This window comes from Pseudophryne corroboree, chromosome 1 (assembly GCF_028390025.1).
Source record: "Pseudophryne corroboree isolate aPseCor3 chromosome 1, aPseCor3.hap2, whole genome shotgun sequence".
In the NCBI taxonomy this organism is placed as follows: Eukaryota; Metazoa; Chordata; class Amphibia; order Anura; family Myobatrachidae; genus Pseudophryne; species Pseudophryne corroboree.
Genome location: NC_086444.1, coordinates 850218339 through 850237083, shown reverse-complemented (window position 1 = coordinate 850237083; position 18745 = coordinate 850218339). Strand labels below are relative to the sequence as shown.

At 42.9% G+C, this 18745-nt stretch overlaps 1 protein-coding gene across 1 annotated transcript in view; it reads left to right on the top strand.

Moving 5' to 3' along the window:
• BMP3 (bone morphogenetic protein 3) overlaps positions 1 to 16757 on the top strand; it is a 91104-nt gene extending 74347 nt beyond the window's left edge. The window contains exon 3 of the mRNA XM_063919956.1: positions 13050 to 16757. Coding sequence (XP_063776026.1) covers positions 13050 to 13241 — 192 coding nt within the window. The 3' untranslated portion in view covers positions 13242 to 16757. The remainder of the gene's footprint in view (positions 1 to 13049) is intronic.
• Positions 16758 to 18745: the final 1988 nt, after the last annotated feature.

Sequence of the window (18745 nt, the reverse complement as noted above, 5' to 3'; positions counted from 1 at the left end):
AAGAGTGAGGATGTCTTGTAGCTAAAGAACTGGTAGAAGCACTTGGAGGGGGAAACGGTTAATATACCGCCATGGAGGGTATGCCAAGCCTGTCACGGAGGGCAGAGTTTTCAGGAAAATGTCTGGAGAGGGGCGATATCACATAGAAATTTTAATTGTTCCTAGTCCAGGGTTTAATAGATACCCAGAAAACTTTTTCACAGACAGAGTCTATGACAAGCCTTCAAAACAGTTGTCAGCTACTGTATTTTATATGGTTCCTGTAATATCTATTTGTATTTATTTAATATGTAAGATGTGAGATTTTCTTACCATCAGTCAGAGACACAGTACTTGCTATAGTCAGGAACAAAGGTCTGTAACTTTAGCTGCTAGGCTACATTCAACAGTCCTATCTTATACTGTTCCACCAGTCATTCAATCTATTTGTACTATGCATATAAACATGAGGACATTCTGTATGTTTGTATTTTAGTTTTTTTTTTTAACAAAATGTTAACGTCCACAGTCCAACAAAAAATTAATAGCGCTAGTCTTTTTGCATGTAAGTAAGATTGAAAAAAGACAGATTGTAAAAGACAGATAGTTTTTGGCAAGTATATGTCACATGGGATTAAAGAACAGAGCAGTACACATGTGATGCCTTTGTCTATAATTTGTTCTTATAGGGTCTAGAAGGACTGGTTGAAATGTGTGTGACCGGCTAGTGCGTCTGACTCATACGTCAGATAGTATGCATGCATTTGGCTAACTCAGCAGTTGGCATTGCTTCAAAAGATCTTCTAAGACATTAAGCATCAATTAACATTGAAAGGGCCAGAGATTTGCCTGCCATAGGAAAAGGGGGGAACTAAAATAATATGAAGCCATTATCTATGAAAAACATTGTATCATTAAATATATATTTAAATGCATTTTAAGAAGACATTTTCCAATAGAGATCTTTGATTATATAAATGAGGAATAACACAAATTTGGAAACAAAATAAAACTGTGTTGCCCTAAGATCTCATATCTAATGCCTCTTATAGTTCTGTGTAGGATATGCTTTCTCTGCCACTTCCAAACCAATACTGAGGGTTTAGAAGGCTCTTCCTGGCAACTTCCCATTGATGTAAAAGCCTAACTAAAGAGGATCATACCAATAAAACAGGAAATGTACTATACACAAGTTATTATAATAGAATAAAATACAAAATCTAATTATCTTCAATCGTACAATAATCATGATTTGTTTCTGCAAGGCAGTCGAAATTACTAACCACTGTTAGAAGAGGTTATTATTCTCAATTCTATTGTCCTAAATGAATAGAAACAAAATTGCAGGGAGGGCTAACTTAAACCGTATCAGGCTTTTACCTTGAAGTCTGGTAGAAATGTGCATTCATAGCCAAGAATTCTTAACAATGGCTACTTGGCTACTTTTTCTGTATAATCATTGGAACATTAAATACAGACTCAGAAGCCCATGAGGAATTATGCTACAAGAGCAATTATTTTATTTTTAGATCCCAAAGTTAAATGTCACCTGGAATGTGCAGTGATTACTGTGCAGTGCTTCTGCTGAGCACAAATAAAAAGTAAGCTCAGTGGGCTAGCACCGAATTTTCCAAAAGGATTTTCAAAACATCTGGACTTTTGTCTGAATTTAGCTTCAGTGTAATGGAAATAAGTAGACATTCGGTTGTTTTATTTTATTTTATGTATCACTTGGAACTTAATCCTATGCATAACTTTGCATCTGAGTCAGTCTGCAACCCTTGGTTGTGGCAAATCAAGATTATCCTTGGTGGTAATGAAGACATGCTCTCAGTTCTCTATAACCTCCCTCAGATCACTCATATTCCTTCAGAACTTAAATAGAGAGACACTTGTAAGACTAACACAAATTAGCTTGTGATTCTAGACACATAAGACAAACCCTACATCTCCAGACTTTATAAAACTATTATATAACGTTGCTTTATATACAATTCAAAATAATGTTGTACCTCTCTTTCATTCCTGGTAGTGGTGATTATAAGGAGCCTTAAAAAAACCCAGAAGTCCCCAAAAGAAGTGGCTGTGGGTCCAGGATTATTCTCATTGGCCATGCCTAATGATATACAAGTCAACAGGTTGAGAATGTTGCAAAGATTTTAGGAGACAATGAACACAGGTGTTAAATAGTGCATCACCATTGTGGCCTCCCAGGTACCCCTCCCTGCCTAAATAGAGAACCTTGTCACTGCCCATGTGTAGTGGGATTTAGTGGCTGATTCAGAGGTGGACGCAGAAGTAGCTGCGCCTGTTGGAGGCGTCCCATCAGTGACTATATGCAAATGCGTCTATAAAGCCCTTCCCTGGTATACATCCATGTATCCAAGTGTGCAAGAACAGAGACGCCCACTGGCAGCATCCATAAACATTCTAATACCAATTGGCGTGTCTTTAGATGCACCATCGGTCACACCATCCAAACTTGCACTAGCTCTATCATAGTTTCTCCAGCCAAGTATGGCTTCCTATCAGGGACGTCACTGCTTCCTATGTGAGCTATTGAGCGCCTGTGTACGCAATCACTTTCACCAACATGACCGAGATACTCCCATAGCGCGCCCATACGGTGGACCATCTCCGTACATGTGCTAATACACCTCCTTGTTACCACCCAGGAAAGCCAACTACATTTTCAATATATGTCTCCATATGTGCTTCTGATTACAGCTGCGTATGGACACAATCAGTGTACATGTGTGATGCAACTTAGGCGCTTGCACAGTAGCAAACATTCGCTCCACTACATCAACATTTGTAGTGTGTCCACCTCTGAATCAGCCCCTTAAGCCCAAACTCTTTTATATATTATTCACATTCATGATCTGTTATAACTAGCACTTCTGCTAATCATTCTGTCTATAGGAATATTTCCATTATTCAAATTATCTAAGATCTAATCAGAACCAAATATTTTATTGTCATTAGATGTTTGTCTGAAAATATATGTAATTGATGTTATTTATTTTATAAGTCTTAATTAAAAATGTTAATATTACCTATATTAATATATACTGTGTGAACATAAGAGTGCTCCACTAATACCCCTTTCAGACCACCAGCAATAACCCGGGACTTGCGGCGCAGTCTGAAAGGAGCCAGTTGAAATAACACGGGTCATGCGACACAGTATTTCAACTTGGGTAGTGACCAGGGTTGAACATGGCTTCAACCCGGGTCGTGGTGCAGTGTAAATGGGTAAGCTGGGTCGATGTGATCTGGCACCCGTTCACACTATATAGGAAGAGCTGGCGCTTGCGCCGCCTCCAAATGTGATGTGGTGGCATCATCGACCCGGCAATAACTGGTCTCAGCCGGGACACACCCGGGATGTACCCGTGTACAAACCCCGGGTGCAACCCAGCAATTAAGGCCTGAAAACGGTATAAATGAGTCCTTTCCTCTTGCTTCTGCACACTGCCCATGTGTGTATGCTCACAAGCGGCTTCTGCCCTTTATAGAGCAGAGTGGAGGCCTTGAAAGCCTTTGCAACTCACCATTGGCGGTACCCCCTCTCTGCCATTCCCCATAGCTGCTGCTCCTCATGTACCCTCCACAGTAATGTCAGTCTGCCCACTATTCCAGCTTAAAAAAGATTGTACTTTGCATCGCTTCCTAATATCTCCATTCCTCCAAACCACAATGCCAAACCAATTAATCTCTTCAATTTATTCTCCTCACAAAAAAAGTCCACATAATTAACCCTCTCAAAGAATATATATATTTCCCATATCATGTATGTTCCCAGAAGGTCATTAAACTTTCCCAAGTTCATGATTGTGTGATTATTAAAAAGTAGAGATGAGCGGGTTCGGTTCCCTGAGAACTAAACCCCCCCAAACTTTACTACCTGAGCCCGGATCCGAGTCAGGCTAGGGTTTTCCCGCCTGACTCGGAAACCAGAACGAGGCAAAACGTCATCATCCCGCTGTCGGATTCTCACAGGGTTTGGATTCCATATAAGGAGTCGCGCGTCGCCGCCATTTTCACTCCGGCATTGGAGAGTGTAGTGAGAGGATGTGTCTCCGTCCTCAGTGTCCTGCATCAGTACAGTGGTAGTGTCTTGTGCTGCATCAGTCCAGTCACAGTGGTGGTGTCCTCTGCTGCCATATGTCCAGTGCTGCTGTATAAGTCCAGTCCAGTGGTGCTGTGTTGTGCTGCATCAGTTCTGTGGTGGTGTATTGTGCTGCATCAGTCCAGCCACAGTGGTGGTGTCCTCTGCTGCCATATGTCCAGTGCTGCTGTATAAGTCCAGTTCATTGTAGTGGTGCTGTGTTGTCCTGCATCAGTACAGTGGTAGTGTCTTGTGCTGCATCAGTCCAGTCATAGTGGTGGTGTCCTCTGCTGCCATATGTCCAGTGCTGCTGTATAAGTCCAGTCCAGTGGTGCTGTGTTGTGCTGCATCAGTTCAGTGGTGGTGTATTGTGCTGCATCAGTCCAGTCACAGTGGTGGTGTCCTCTGCTGCCATATGTCCAGTGCTGCTGTATAAGTCCAGTTCATTGTAGTGGTGCTGTGTTGTCCTGCATCAGTACAGTGGTAGCGTCTTGTGCTGCATCAGTACAGTCACAGTGGTGGTGTCCTCTGCTGCCATATGTCCAGTGCTGCTGTATAAGTCCAGTCCATTGCAGTGGTGCTGTGTTGTCCTGCATCAGTCCAGTGGTGGTGTCCCTGTGCTGCTGTATATGTCCAGTGGTACTGCCGTATATGTACAGTGATACTGCTGTATATGTCCAGTGATACTGCTGTGTATGTCCAGCGGTACTTCCATATAAATCCAATGATACTGCCGCATATGTCCAATGGTACTGCCATATAATTCCAGTGATACTGCCGTATATGTCTAGTGGTACTGCCATATAATTCCAGTGATACTGCCGTATATGTCCAGTGGTACTGCCATATAATTCCAGTGATACTGCTGTATATGTCCAGTGGTACTTCCGTATAAATCCAGTGATACTGCCGTATATGTCCAGTGGTACTGCTGTATAAATCCAGTGGTACTGGCGTATAAATACAGTGTTACTGCCGTATAATTCCAGTGATACTGCCGTATCATTCCAGTGATACTGCCATATAATTCCAGTGGTACTGGTGTATAAATCCAATGATACTGGTGTATAAATCCAGCCCAGTGGTACTGCCGTATAAGTCCAGTGGTACTGCCGTATAATTCCAGTGATACTGCCGTATAATTCCAGTGATACTGCCATATAATTCCAGTGATACTGCTGTATAATTCCAGTGGTACTGGTGTATAAGTCCACTGATAGTGCCGTGTAAATCCAGTCCAGTGGTACTGCCGTATAAGTACAGTGGTACTGTCGTATAATTCCAGTGATACTGCCGTATATTTCCAGAGATACTGCCGTATATTTCCAGTGGTACTTGCGTATAAGTCCAATGGTACTGCCGTATAAATCCAGTCCAGTGGTACTGTCATATAAGTCCAGTGATACTACCGTATAATTCCAGTGGTACTGCCGTATAAGTCCAGTCCAGTGGTGCTGCCATATAAATTCAGTGATGCTGTCCTGTGCTGTATATTATTTACTCCAAATAAAGGGGTGATTAATATTTAATCCAAATAATTTTCACAGGGTTTGCCCTGTGTGGTGTAGAGGTACGCTCTCCTGTACCACATATTGGGGGTCATTCCGAGTTGATCGCTCGCTAGCAACTTTTTGCAGCGCTGCGATCAGGTTAAAACTCGGCAAAACTGTGCATGCATATGCACCGCAATGCGCAAGCGCGTCGTACGGGTACAAAGAGGATCGGTGCTGGGCGATGGATTTAACGAAGAATCAATTTGCACAGTCGTTCGCAAGGTGATTGACAAAAAGAGGGCGTTTATGGGTGTGAACTGACCGTTTTCTGGGAGTGTTTGTTAAAACGCAGGCGTGTCCAAGCATTTTCAGGGCGGGTGTCTGACGTCAATTCCGGGACCAAAAAGACTGGAGTGATAGCAGCGGCTGAGTAAGTCCAGAGCTACTCAGAAACTGCACAAACTGTTTTTGTACGGCTCGGCTGCAAAGGCGTCCGCAAACTTGCAAAGTGAAAATATACTCCCCCATAGGCGGCGACTATCTGATCGCAGCACTGGAAAAAGTTGCTAGCGAGCGATCAACTCAGAATGACCCCCATTGTTATATAACTCCAGAAAAATAATGGAGAACAAAAATTTGGAGGATAAAATATGAAGATCAAGAAGAACTGCTTCCTCCTAGTGCTGAAGCTGCTGCCACTAGTCATGACATAGACGATGAAATGCCATCAACGTCGTCTGCCAAGGCCAATGCCCAATGTGATAGTAGAGGGCATGTAAAATCCAAAAAGCCAAAGTTCAGTAAAAAGACCCAAAATAATAAATTTAAATGATCTGAGAAACATAAACTTGCCAATATGCCATTTACGACACGAAGTGGCAAGGAACGGCTAAGGCCCTGGCCTATGTTCATGACTAGTGGTTCAGCTTCACATGACGATGGAAGCCCTCATCTTCCCGCTAGAAAAATGATGAGTAAAGCTGGCAAAAGCACAGCAAAGAACTGTGCGTTCTAAGATGGTATCACAAATCCCCAAGGAGAGTCCAAGTGTGTCGGCGATTGTGATGCCTGACCTTCCCAACACTGGATGGGAAGAGGTGGCTCCTTCCACCATTTGCACGCCCTTTGCAAGTGCTGGAAGTAGCACCCACAGTCCAGTTTCTGATATTCAAATTGAAGATGTCACTGTTGAAGTACACCAGGATGAGGATATGGGTGTTGCTGGTGCTGAGGAGGAAGTTGACAATGATGATTCTGATGGTGATGTGGTTTGTTTAAATCAGGCACCGGGGGAGACACCTGTTGTCCGTGGGATGAATAAGCCCATTGTGATGCCTGGGCAAAATACAATGAGGTAGCTTAGTCATACAGCTACCTCATTGCACCTCTTTTTCTTCTTTGCATGATGTGCAGTTTGGGGCCTAGTTTTTTTAAGTGCCATCCTGTCTGCCATTGCAGTGACACTCCTAGATGGGCCATGTGCTTGTGCCGCACACTTGTGTCGCTAAGCTTAGTCATCCAGCTACCTCATTGCACCTTTTTTTCTTCTTTGCATCATGTTGCATCATGTGCCGTTTGGGGCCTATTTTTTAAATCTGCCATCCTGTCTGCCATTGCAGTGCCACTCCTAGATGGGCCAGGTGTTTGTGCCGTACACTTGTGTCGCTTAGCTTAGTCATCCAGCTACCTCGGTGCAACCTTTTGGCCTAAAAACAATATTGTGAGGTGTGAGGTATTCAGAATAGACTGGAAATGAGTGGAAATGAATGTTATTGAGGTTAATAATACCGTAGGATCAAAATTACCCCCAAATTATGTGATTTTAGCTGTTTTTATGTTTTTTTTTAAAATCATCCAGAACCAAAACTAAAACACAAAACACGAAAAGTACCCGCCGCACAACTCTATTAAAAAGTAGTGATGTGCACCGGAAATTTTTCGGGTTTTGTGTTTTGGTTTTGGGTTCGGTTCCGCGGCCGTGTTTTGGGTTCGGACGCGTTTTGTCAAAACCTCACCGAAATTTTTTTGTCGGATTCGGGTGTGTTTTGGATTCGGGTGTTTTTTTCAAAAAACCCTAAAAAAACAGCTTAAATCATAGAATTTGGGGGTCATTTTGATCCCATAGTATTATTAACCTCAATAACCATAATTTCCACTCATTTTCAGTCTATTCTGAACACCTCACATCTCACAATATTATTTTTAGTCCTAAAATTTGCACCGAGGTCGCTGGATGGCTAAGCTAAGTGACCCAAGTGGCCGACACAAACACCTGGCCCATCTAGGAGTGGCACTGCAGTGTCAGACAGGATGGCCCTTCAAAAAAATTGTCCCCAAACAGCACATGATGCAAAGAAAAAAAGAGGCGCAATGAGGTAGCTGTGTGACTAAGATAAGCGACCCAAGTGGCCGACACAAACATCTGGCCCATCTAGGAGTGGCACTGCAGTGTCACGCAGGATGGCCCTTCAAAAAAATACTCCCCAAACAGCACATGACGCAAAGAAAAAAAGAGGCGCAATGAGGTAGCTGTGTGACTAAGCTAAGCGACCCTAGTGGCCGACACAAACACCTGGCCCATCTAGGAGTGGCACTGCAGTGTCACGCAGGATGGCCCTTCAAAAAAATACTCCCCAAACAGCACATGACGCAAAGAAAAAAAGAGGCGCAATGAGGTAGCTGTGTGACTAAGCTAAGCGACCCTAGTGGCCGACACAAACACCTGGCCCATCTAGGAGTGGCACTGCAGTGTCAGACAGGATGGCCCTTCAAAAAAATTGTCCCCAAACAGCACATGACGCAAAGAAAAAAAGAGGCGCAATGAGGTAGCTGTGTGACTAAGATAAGCGACCCAAGTGGCCGACACAAACATCTGGCCCATCTAGGAGTGTCACTGCAGTGTCACGCAGGATGGCCCTTCAAAAAAATACTCCCCAAACAGCACATGACGCAAAGAAAAAAAGAGGCGCAATGAGGTAGCTGTGTGACTAAGCTAAGCGACCCTAGTGGCCGACACAAACACCTGGCCCATCTAGGAGTGGCACTGCAGTGTCACGCAGGATGGCCCTTCAAAAAAATACTCCCCAAACAGCACATGATGCAAAGAAAAATGAAAGAAAAAAGAGGAAGGTCAGGCATCGCAACCGACACAATTGGACTCTCCTTGGGGATTTGTGATTTCGAAGAACGCACAGTTCTTTGCTGTGCTTTTGCCAGCTTAAGTCTTTTCTTTTTTCTAGCGAGAGGATGAGTGCTTCCATCCTCATGTGAAGCTGAACCACTAGCCATGAACATAGGCCAGGGCCTCAGCCGTTCCTTGCCACTCCGTGCCGTAAATGGCATATTGGCAAGTTTACGCTTCTCCTCAGACGCTTTTAATTTTGATTTTTGGGTCATTTTACTGATCTTTTGTGTTTTGGATTTTACATGCTCTGTACTATGACATTGGGCATCGGCCTTGGCAGACGACGTTGATGGCATTTCATCGTCTCGGCCATGACTAGTGGCAGCAGCTTCAGCACGAAATGGAAGTGGATCTTGATCTTTCCCTATTTTTTTAACCTCCACATTTTTGTTCTCCATATTTTAATGTGCACAACTAAAAGGCACCACAGGTATACAATGTAGATGGATGAATAGTATACTTATTATTATTAATGGATGACGAGTGACTGACGACACAGAGGTAGGTACAGCAGTGGCCTACCGTACTGCTATATACAGTATAATGGACCTGGTGGACACTGTCAGCAGACTGCTAAACTAGTACTACTAGTATAAAAAAAAAAGCCACCACAGGTATACAATGTAGATGGATGGTAGTATACTTATGGACGACGAGTGACGACACAGAGGTAGGTACAGCAGTGGCCTACCGTACTGCTATATACAGTATAATGGACCTGGTGGACACTGTCAGCAGAATGCTAAACTAGTACTACTAGTATAAAAAAAAAAAGCCACCACAGGTATACAATGTAGATGGATGGATGGATAGTATACTTATGGACGACGAGTGACGACACAGAGGTAGGTACAGCAGTGGCCTACCGTACTGCTATATACAGTATAATGGACCTGGTGGACACTGTCAGCAGACTGCTAAACTAGTACTACTAGTATAAAGAAAAAAAGCCACCACAGGTATACAATGTAGATGGATGGATAGTATACTTATGGACGACGAGTGACGACACAGAGGTAGGTACAGCAGTGGCCTACCGTACTGCTATATACAGTATAATGGACCTGGTGGACACTGTCAGCAGACTGCTAAACTAGTACTACTAGTATAAAAAAAAAAGCCACCACAGGTATACAATGTAGATGGATGGTAGTATACTTATGGACGACGAGTGACGACACAGAGGTAGGTACAGCAGTGGCCTACCGTACTGCTATATACAGTATAATGGACCTGGTGGACACTGTCAGCAGAATGCTAAACTAGTACTACTAGTATAAAAAAAAAAGCCACCACAGGTATACAATGTAGATGGATGGATGGATGGATAGTATACTTATGGACGACGAGTGACGACACAGAGGTAGGTACAGCAGTGGCCTACCGTACTGCTATATACAGTATAATGGACCTGGTGGACACTGTCAGCAGACTGCTAAACTAGTACTACTAGTATAAAGAAAAAAAGCCACCACAGGTATACAATGTAGATGGATGGATAGTATACTTATTATTATTAATGGATGACGAGTGACTGACGACACAGAGTGGCCTACCGTACTGCTATATACAGTATAATGGACCTGGTGGACACTGTCAGCAGACTGCTAAACTAGTACTACTAGTATAAAAAAAAAAGCCACCACAGGTATACAATGTAGATGGATGGTAGTATACTTATGGACGATGAGTGACGACACAGAGGTAGGTACAGCACTGGCCTACCGTACTGCTATATACAGTATAATGGACCTGGTGGACACTGTCAGCAGACTGCTAAACTAGTACTACTAGTATAAAAAAAAAAGCCACCACAGGTATACAATGTAGATGGATGGATAGTATACTTATGGACGACGAGTGACGACACAGAGGTAGGTACAGCAGTGGCCTACCGTACTGCTATATACAGTATAATGGACCTGGTGGACACTGTCAGCAGACTGCTAAACTAGTACTACTAGTATAAAGAAAAAAAGCCACCACAGGTATACAATGTAGATGGATGGATAGTATACTTATGGACGACGAGTGACGACACAGAGGTAGGTACAGCAGTGGCCTACCGTACTGCTATATACAGTATAATAAATGGACCTGGTGGACACTGTCAGCAAACTGCTAAACTAGTATAAAGAAAAAAAGCCACCACAGGTATACAATGTAGATGGATGGATAGTATACTTATTATTATTAATGGATGACGAGTGACGAACCAGAGGTAGGTACAGCAGTGGCCTACCGTACTGCTATATACAGTATAATGAACCTGGTGGACACTGTCAGCAGACTGCTAAACTAGTATAAAAAAAAAGCCACCACAGGAGTGTTTTCAGGCAGACAAACGTATACTGGTGGTCACTGTCAGCAAAACTGTGCACTGTACTCCTGCTATAGTTGCTCCCCAGTCCCCACAATTAAGCAGTGTGAGCACTCAGCACAGATATATCATGCAGCACACTGAGCACAGATATGGTATGGAGCGTTTTTTTCAGGCAGAGAAGGAATAAAAAAAAACTGGTGGTCACTATCGGCAAAACTCTGCACTCTACTCCGAGTCCTAACAGCTGTTTCCCAATCCTCCCCACAATTAGTAATAAAACAAGCAATCAACTGTCTCTTCTACAATTATAAACGGAGAGGACGCCAGCCACGTCCTCTCCCTATCAATCTCAATGCACGTGTGAAAATGGCGGCGACGCGCGGCTGCTTATATAGAATCCGAATCTCGCAAGAATCCGACAGTGGGATGATGACGTTCGGGCGCGCTCGGGTTAGCCGAGCAAGGCGGGAAGGTTCGAACCTGCCTCGGACCCGTGTGAAAAAGGTGAAGTTCGGGGGGGGTTCGGTTTCGGAGAAACCGAACCCGCTCATCACTATTAAAAAGTACCTTTGTTTCTAGTTAGTATAGCTGACATTCCCTGCACCAGGTATAAACCCACTGACCAGTCTGGTCCACTGCTTTGACTCAAGCACATTTCAATAGAACTCATATAGTGGGGAATTGGATGTATTTCAGTATTTGGGAAGCCCTTTATGTATTTTTTATCTGTGTTGATTATTATTAAATAATAATAATAATAATAATAATAATAATAATTCTAAAACTGATATAACTAAAAAACTACTAAATTACAATAACATGTATTTATGTTTATATTGGAAGTTAGCTTTTACAGAGGAATGAAGATGTTTTTGGGTGTTTTTTAAGTGTCTGACTGGCAATATTCAATTGTTCTGCAGATGGGTGTGAGTGCCTCAGGTACCAGATGGGTGTGAGTGCCTCAGGCACTAGATGGGTGTGAGTGCCTCAGGCATCCATTACTTACAGTATCGCATTTTTAGCACCCAAATACACCGGGTTTAGATGCGGAAAGTGGCTAAACCCATGTAAAATATTGGGCACTCTGGGCGGGTTGGGTATGATATCCCAGTGGACAGGATGCTGGCGGTCAGTATACTGACGCCGACATCCCGATGTTGAAGATCCCGACAGGGGTGAGTTTTGCTTTCTAATTCACCATCCTAACCCTAATCTTCCCTTACCGCAGCCGAACCCTAACATCCCTCCTTAGTGCATATCCCTAATCTCCCCAGTTAGTGTCTAAATCTAACCACCTACTCCCCGCAGCCTAACCCTAACCATACCCTCTTAGTGCCTAAACCTAACCCCCCCCCCCCACCCTGTGGTGCCTAACCTCCTCTTCCCTTCCCTGCAGCCTAAACCTAACCTCCCGCAGCCTAACCCTAACCCACCCAGGTGTCGACTAAAGCTAAACCCCAAACACCCCCTCCCCCATCCCCCGCAGCATAACCCTAAAAGTCCGTCTGTATTCACCTTTTGTAATCCTGGTGTTTGGAGTCAGGCATCAGGGTCCTGATCATTTCTGGATTCCGGTGTCGGTGTTTTGATGGGTGTCGGGATTCTGGCACCCGTATTTCTGCTGCTGGGATCCCAACAGCCGGAATCTTGAACGTATCCCTCTTGGGCACCCAAATGCCGGACTTTATGTGGATTTCTGCTCGTCACTTCAGGAGGGTACAAGCTGAAATAATGGGCACCCGTGTTATTCACACCCATCAGCGCAAACAATTGCATAGCTCCTGTCACTGTAGATGGTAGTAGTGGGTGCTCAGAAACTATTGAAGTCCCACCTTAAAACAATGGTTCTTTCACTTGAGTTCTACTATTTATACTGTAAGAAGTGTAAAAAATACAGTAGGCATTGCTTTCTGGCTAGCCATCAAAATAACAGTATCTACTCCTTTTTGTTTCCTACAGTCCCTGAAGCCATCAAACCATGCCACTATCCAGAGCATTGTTCGTGCAGTGGGTGTAGTGCCTGGTATTCCTGAGCCCTGTTGTGTCCCGGAAAAGATGTCTTCTCTCAGCATACTCTTCTTTGATGAAAATAAAAATGTCGTGATCAAAGTATATCCCAACATGACAGTGGAATCCTGCGCCTGCAGATAACATCTCAAACCTTCAATAGTGTTTAAAGCAATCTTCGTATTTGCACTTTCAGTACAACCATTTCCTTAAATGTTAAAGTTTAACAGAGACAGTAATGCAAAACTATATAGATTACAAACACTGGCAATGGACCTCTGCTGCATGCAAGTCGTACAACACAAGAAGATAAGCTCCCGTTTAAAATAAGCTCATAAATAGGAGTTTTTTACTTTTCCAAAGACGCATATATTTTTGTATCGGGGAAAAACAACGGAACTGTAAACAGCTGGAGCTGTAACGTGCCTTCAGATTCTCAGCATTCACTTGGCTATGATCTTTTCATCCTATATATATGTACAGTCCATACATTTCTTGTGTCTGTTACACACGTGTTACCATAGAACAGGAAGTTTAAGATTTGATACTTATCAGTACTAGAGGAGCGTCCTTTGCTGCATGATAGCAAGTGTAAATAGTTTGAAAGCAAACATTGAAAGTGGTTTGTAACAAGGAGTTTGTGTAACATAATTGAAAACTTTATTGATTTTACTTTTTTTTAACCAGCACTTTTTTTTCAGTAGTGTAAACAAATTGTATAATGGACATGACAGAGGAAAATTGTGTAAAATAAACAATATTTAATTTTGTTATACTGTACCACACAAAATAAATCTGCCTGCTGCTTCTCTATGAGGATGCACAATGTATTGTCATATGTATATGGTTTTCTTGTTAGACCACTATTTTCATATGTGTGAGAATTACGTTCCCACTTACTCAATACTTAAGGGTAACTCAGTTTTACAAAAAAGAGGGGTACTGATTAACAGTAAAACGTGGAAGTAGAACATTACAACCAATTATATTTTCTTTCAGCATTCTAACTTGTATTTCACTCATCAAAGCTTACTGCTAATGAATTAGTACGAGTGACATCAATATTACGTCTATGAAAGTAAAAATAAAAATCCCCGCCAATGGTTTAAATAAATAAGACAACAGATAAGAGCAGTGTTATCCTAACACCAGGTGAGAATTACACAGGCACAGGGCAGCAATTAAGAAGTTCTTATGCTGCCCTTTAGACCGATTCAGTATGATATCCCATCCCAATATCCCGACAGTGGCATCCCGACCATCAGAATCCTGACAGCCCCCCAGTAAGTACCCTAACTCTCCCCTGTTCCCTACCCTAACCCTCCCTTGTGGGTGCCTAACCCTAACACTCCCCAGTAGTGCCTTCCCCTCCCTTCCCCGCTGCCTAACCCTAACCCACCTCGCTTGGTGCCTAACCCTAACCTTCTCTTCTAAGTGCCTAACCTTAACCCTTTCCCCATCCCCGGTAACTAACCATACCCTTTCCGTCCCTGTACCCTAACCCCCCTTCTAATGCCTATACCTAGCCCATCAGCTGCCCACGCCCCCACACCGTGCAGCTGTAAGAACGATCAGGATTTTGGCTGCCGGTGTATTAACGCCGGCATCCCAAGCTCCGTCGGCATTTAGATTCCGGGCTTATGGCGTTCTTCAGGATTGTAGCGGCAGTATTTTGACCGTCGGGATCCCGTCCACTGGGATATTACCTGCACTCTGCATGTGCAACCTGCATGTGCTCCTGTTTCTCTCCAATATCTTTGTTAGTTTTCAGATAATTTCAGGCAGATGCACTGTGTCATGTGTACACTTATCACCTGCAGTTTGCCCTTCACTTATTAAAATAGTAGCTGAGAGGTAGGTGAGGATAGGAAGTATCCTACTCTTAATCAACCTTCGCTACTTACACTGTTCATGATCATGTTGCTAATATAGGAGAAAGTGCAGGTGATTGGAATGTACAGCACGGGTGTGGTATAGAAGATCTACAATGTCTAGGTCGACAGTCATTAGGTCGACCCATATGGTCGATATGTATTGTCAACACTGACAAAGGTCGAAACATGAAAATGTTGACATGTACAAAAGGTCAACACATGAAATGGTTGACATGGGAAATGATTGACAAAAAAGTCGACACAACTTTTTTAAAAATAATTGTGTCGTTCACTCTCAGAGGTGTGTCTACCATTGCCATGCCAACCATTGGAACTTGTCGACCTTTGCATCATGTGGCATGAGGTAGAGGAAATACCCTTCTATGGCATAGGTGGCCTTCACTGGGTAAAATATTCCTTAACATTTTTTGTTAACAATATTATTACATATTGAATAGATTTGTATTTTGAGCTGCATATGAAATAGTTTGCTTACAAGTGAAATATATAGATTTGCTAATATGCCCCTATAGTAAGTTACAATGATTTTAGAAGTCATACAGCTGTGATGTGCGGTCAGTGAGGCAGGGGAGGTAGAGCTTCACCTGTCATACCCCAAAGCTTTGATTATAAAAGTGATTAGAATAATACTTATAATAAATATCATCTTTCTATTATTCTAATCATTTTTATAGTCATAGATGTATTATTCTAATCATTTGTATGTGTGTAATTCTGGTTATGATACGAGCCAGTGCCTCCCTAAGCCATTGTCCTGCACGTCACTGTAATTCAGGATATATCGGATACATAAAGATATGTTAGGGGTATGTAGCAAAAATACCAGCTGGGATACAGGCTCTGAGAAGAACCTATGTCTACCAAGAGAAAATGTAAAGTGATCACTTACTGTACACAGGGGTCTATTCATGAAGCCGTGAAAAGAGTGGAGAAGTGAGCCAGTGGAGAAATTGCCCATGGCAACCAATCAGTGTTGACGTAACATTTATAAAGTGCATTCTATAAAATTATACGTAGCAGCTGATTGGCTGCCATGGGCAACTTCTCCACTCGCTCACGTCTCCACACTTTTCACTGCTTCATGAATAGACCCCAATGGGTTTTTTTTTATAAAAACAACTGTCACTAGAAAGTTATCAGGGGTAAAAAATGTCAGCTCACAATAAAAAACAGGTGCCCCTTATACAGCCAACTGCATGGGATTTACTTTACATGTGACAACATTTCTAAAAGCTGTTAAACATTTTACAAACTTCAAACAGACACGTTAACTGATTGACTCATAAACTGACCTCTCATTTTTAAAATGAAAGCATTAAGACTATAACTATAAGATCTATACATATATCATACATTGTCCAATACACTAATAAACATTAATATATTACAAGAGCATAGCCTAACCCTTAGCAATAAATGTAAACACTTGCATATTTGTCATAAATTTGTAAGAAGGAACTGGCAGATTATTTTATTTATTTTTTATTTATTTTATTTTTAATATTTTTGCTCAGCACTGCTGCTCGGTGTGTCCCTGGAAGTGCTCCTACTTATACTCTCTTCATAAATCTATTATATTGTCACAATTTCTCCCTGGAATCTTTTTGTTTTATTTTTATTTTGCTTATTGTTTTGATATTTTTCCAAATTTGCAATCAGGTTTTGTTTCTGAAGAGACCAGGGAATTGTCTAGCTGTAAGAAAACATGTTTCATATAGCATTATAAAATGTTCTGTTATGTCAATAAATGTATAAGCGATTTTTATTGTTTGTTCTTTAACATTTATTTTTTAATGATATAATGTACATATCCCTGCTAATGCATTATAATCTTAATACCTCTTTCACACTGCCAATGCCGGATCCTACATGGGAATTGGAAACGGGTCCTTCCCGGGTGGGATCCAGCATTGGCCGCTGCTGCTGACTTCCCCGACCCGGCAATATGCCAAGCGGGTTGCCACAGCAGCAGGGGGTGGGTGGAGCCGGCAGTGGAGGCGGAGGCGACGCTGGGAGATGAGATCATCTCCGCGCCGCCTCACCCTGTTGTAGTAAACGGGTCCCAGGTCGCATGGACCCTGGAGCCCGTTTACGCTGCCACTGACCCGGTATTCAACCCGGGTATAACACTGCTTTATTCCCAGGTTGAATTGCCGGGTCAGGCGATCCGGGATTTCTGACATGGCGCTTTCACACCGCACGCTGACCAGTGTCGACCCGGGTCGATACCGGGTTATTTGTGCGGTGTGAAAGGGGTATAATTCATTTACAAGTGTATAATAATAAGCCTGATTCTGAATCGCTTGCAGATCCAAATGTAACCTCATTCAGAACGCGAATGGATTGCATACGCATCACACCACTCCACCTTTTCAGTATGCAAGAGCAGCCATTATCATTGTCACTTACAGATGCCACATGCTAGGGAATCAGTCTGAATTTGGCAATCAGAATGCTTACGCATTAGTCAGAATAGTGAGTAAATCTGGCTGCATGCCCATTGGGCACCCCAACACACCCACTAAACATTTCTCTAGCATGTGTTTGTATTGTTGCTGCCCAGATGCCACCCTGAAATGCCCACCTAATGTCCGAAGGGAAATGGATTGGATACGCAACACTTGGGTATACGTTCGCAAAGATGCTTATGCAGCCAGGACGTGTGCACAGTGGCCCTCATTCCGAGTTGTTCGCTCACTAGCAGATTTTAGCAGCATTGCACACGCTAGGCCGCCGCCCTCTGGGAGTGTATCTTAGCTTATCAGAATTGCGAACGAAAGATTAGCAGAATTGCGAATAGAAAATTCTTAGCAGTTTCTGAGTAGCTTGAGACTTACTCCTACACTGCGATCAGCTCAGGCCGTTTCGTTCCTGGTTTGACGTCACAAACACACCCTGCGTTCGGCCAGCCACTCCCCTGTTTCTCCAGACACTCCTGCGTTTTATCCTGGCACGCCTGCGTTTTTCCGCACACTCCCAGAAAACGGCCAGTTTCCGCCCAGAAACACCCACTTCCTGTCAATCACACTCCGATCACTTCAACGATGAAAATTCTTCGTTCGGACGTGAGTAAATCTACTAAGTTTTGTGCTAAAATACTTTGCGCATGCGCACTGCGTACCATGCGCATGCACATTTTTGCCTTAATCGCTCCGTTGCGAAAATCGGCAACGAGCGAACAACTCGGAATGACCCTCAGTATGAGGAAAATTGCTGGATGCAGCTGCATTCAGTCCTACAGCAGGCCCAGTGTATTAATGTGTTGGGTAATATGTAATAACCTGCGAGTTGCAGGCTGTGCGGGAATTAGTGCAAGCCGGACAGTATATTTAAAGCGGCAATAATTTACGCGGCAAATCCAAGTTGGTTTTGCCGTGTAAATGAATGCTGCTTTAAAAATACTCGCACATAGCCCCGCACAGCCTGCAACTCGCAGGTTATATAACATGTTGTATAGAGTAGGAGAGCCAACAGTTTTTTGGTATTGACATTTTGCAAATTTAAGGTAATTTACAAATAGGCAAAATATGTCTAACACACTGCACCTACAGTATTAGTCTTCTTTTGCTCCTGATTGTGCACATACGACATGCATTATGTGTTTGCAATCCTCCCTGCCACCCATTGGCCCTCCTACCTTAATTAAAGTGCTGTTCCCAAACTCCTGTTGTTTTACTGTGTATTCAGCTCAAATCTACAATTTCATGCAAATGTAGGAGACTCATCAGACAACTCATTTTTGTGCATTTAAAG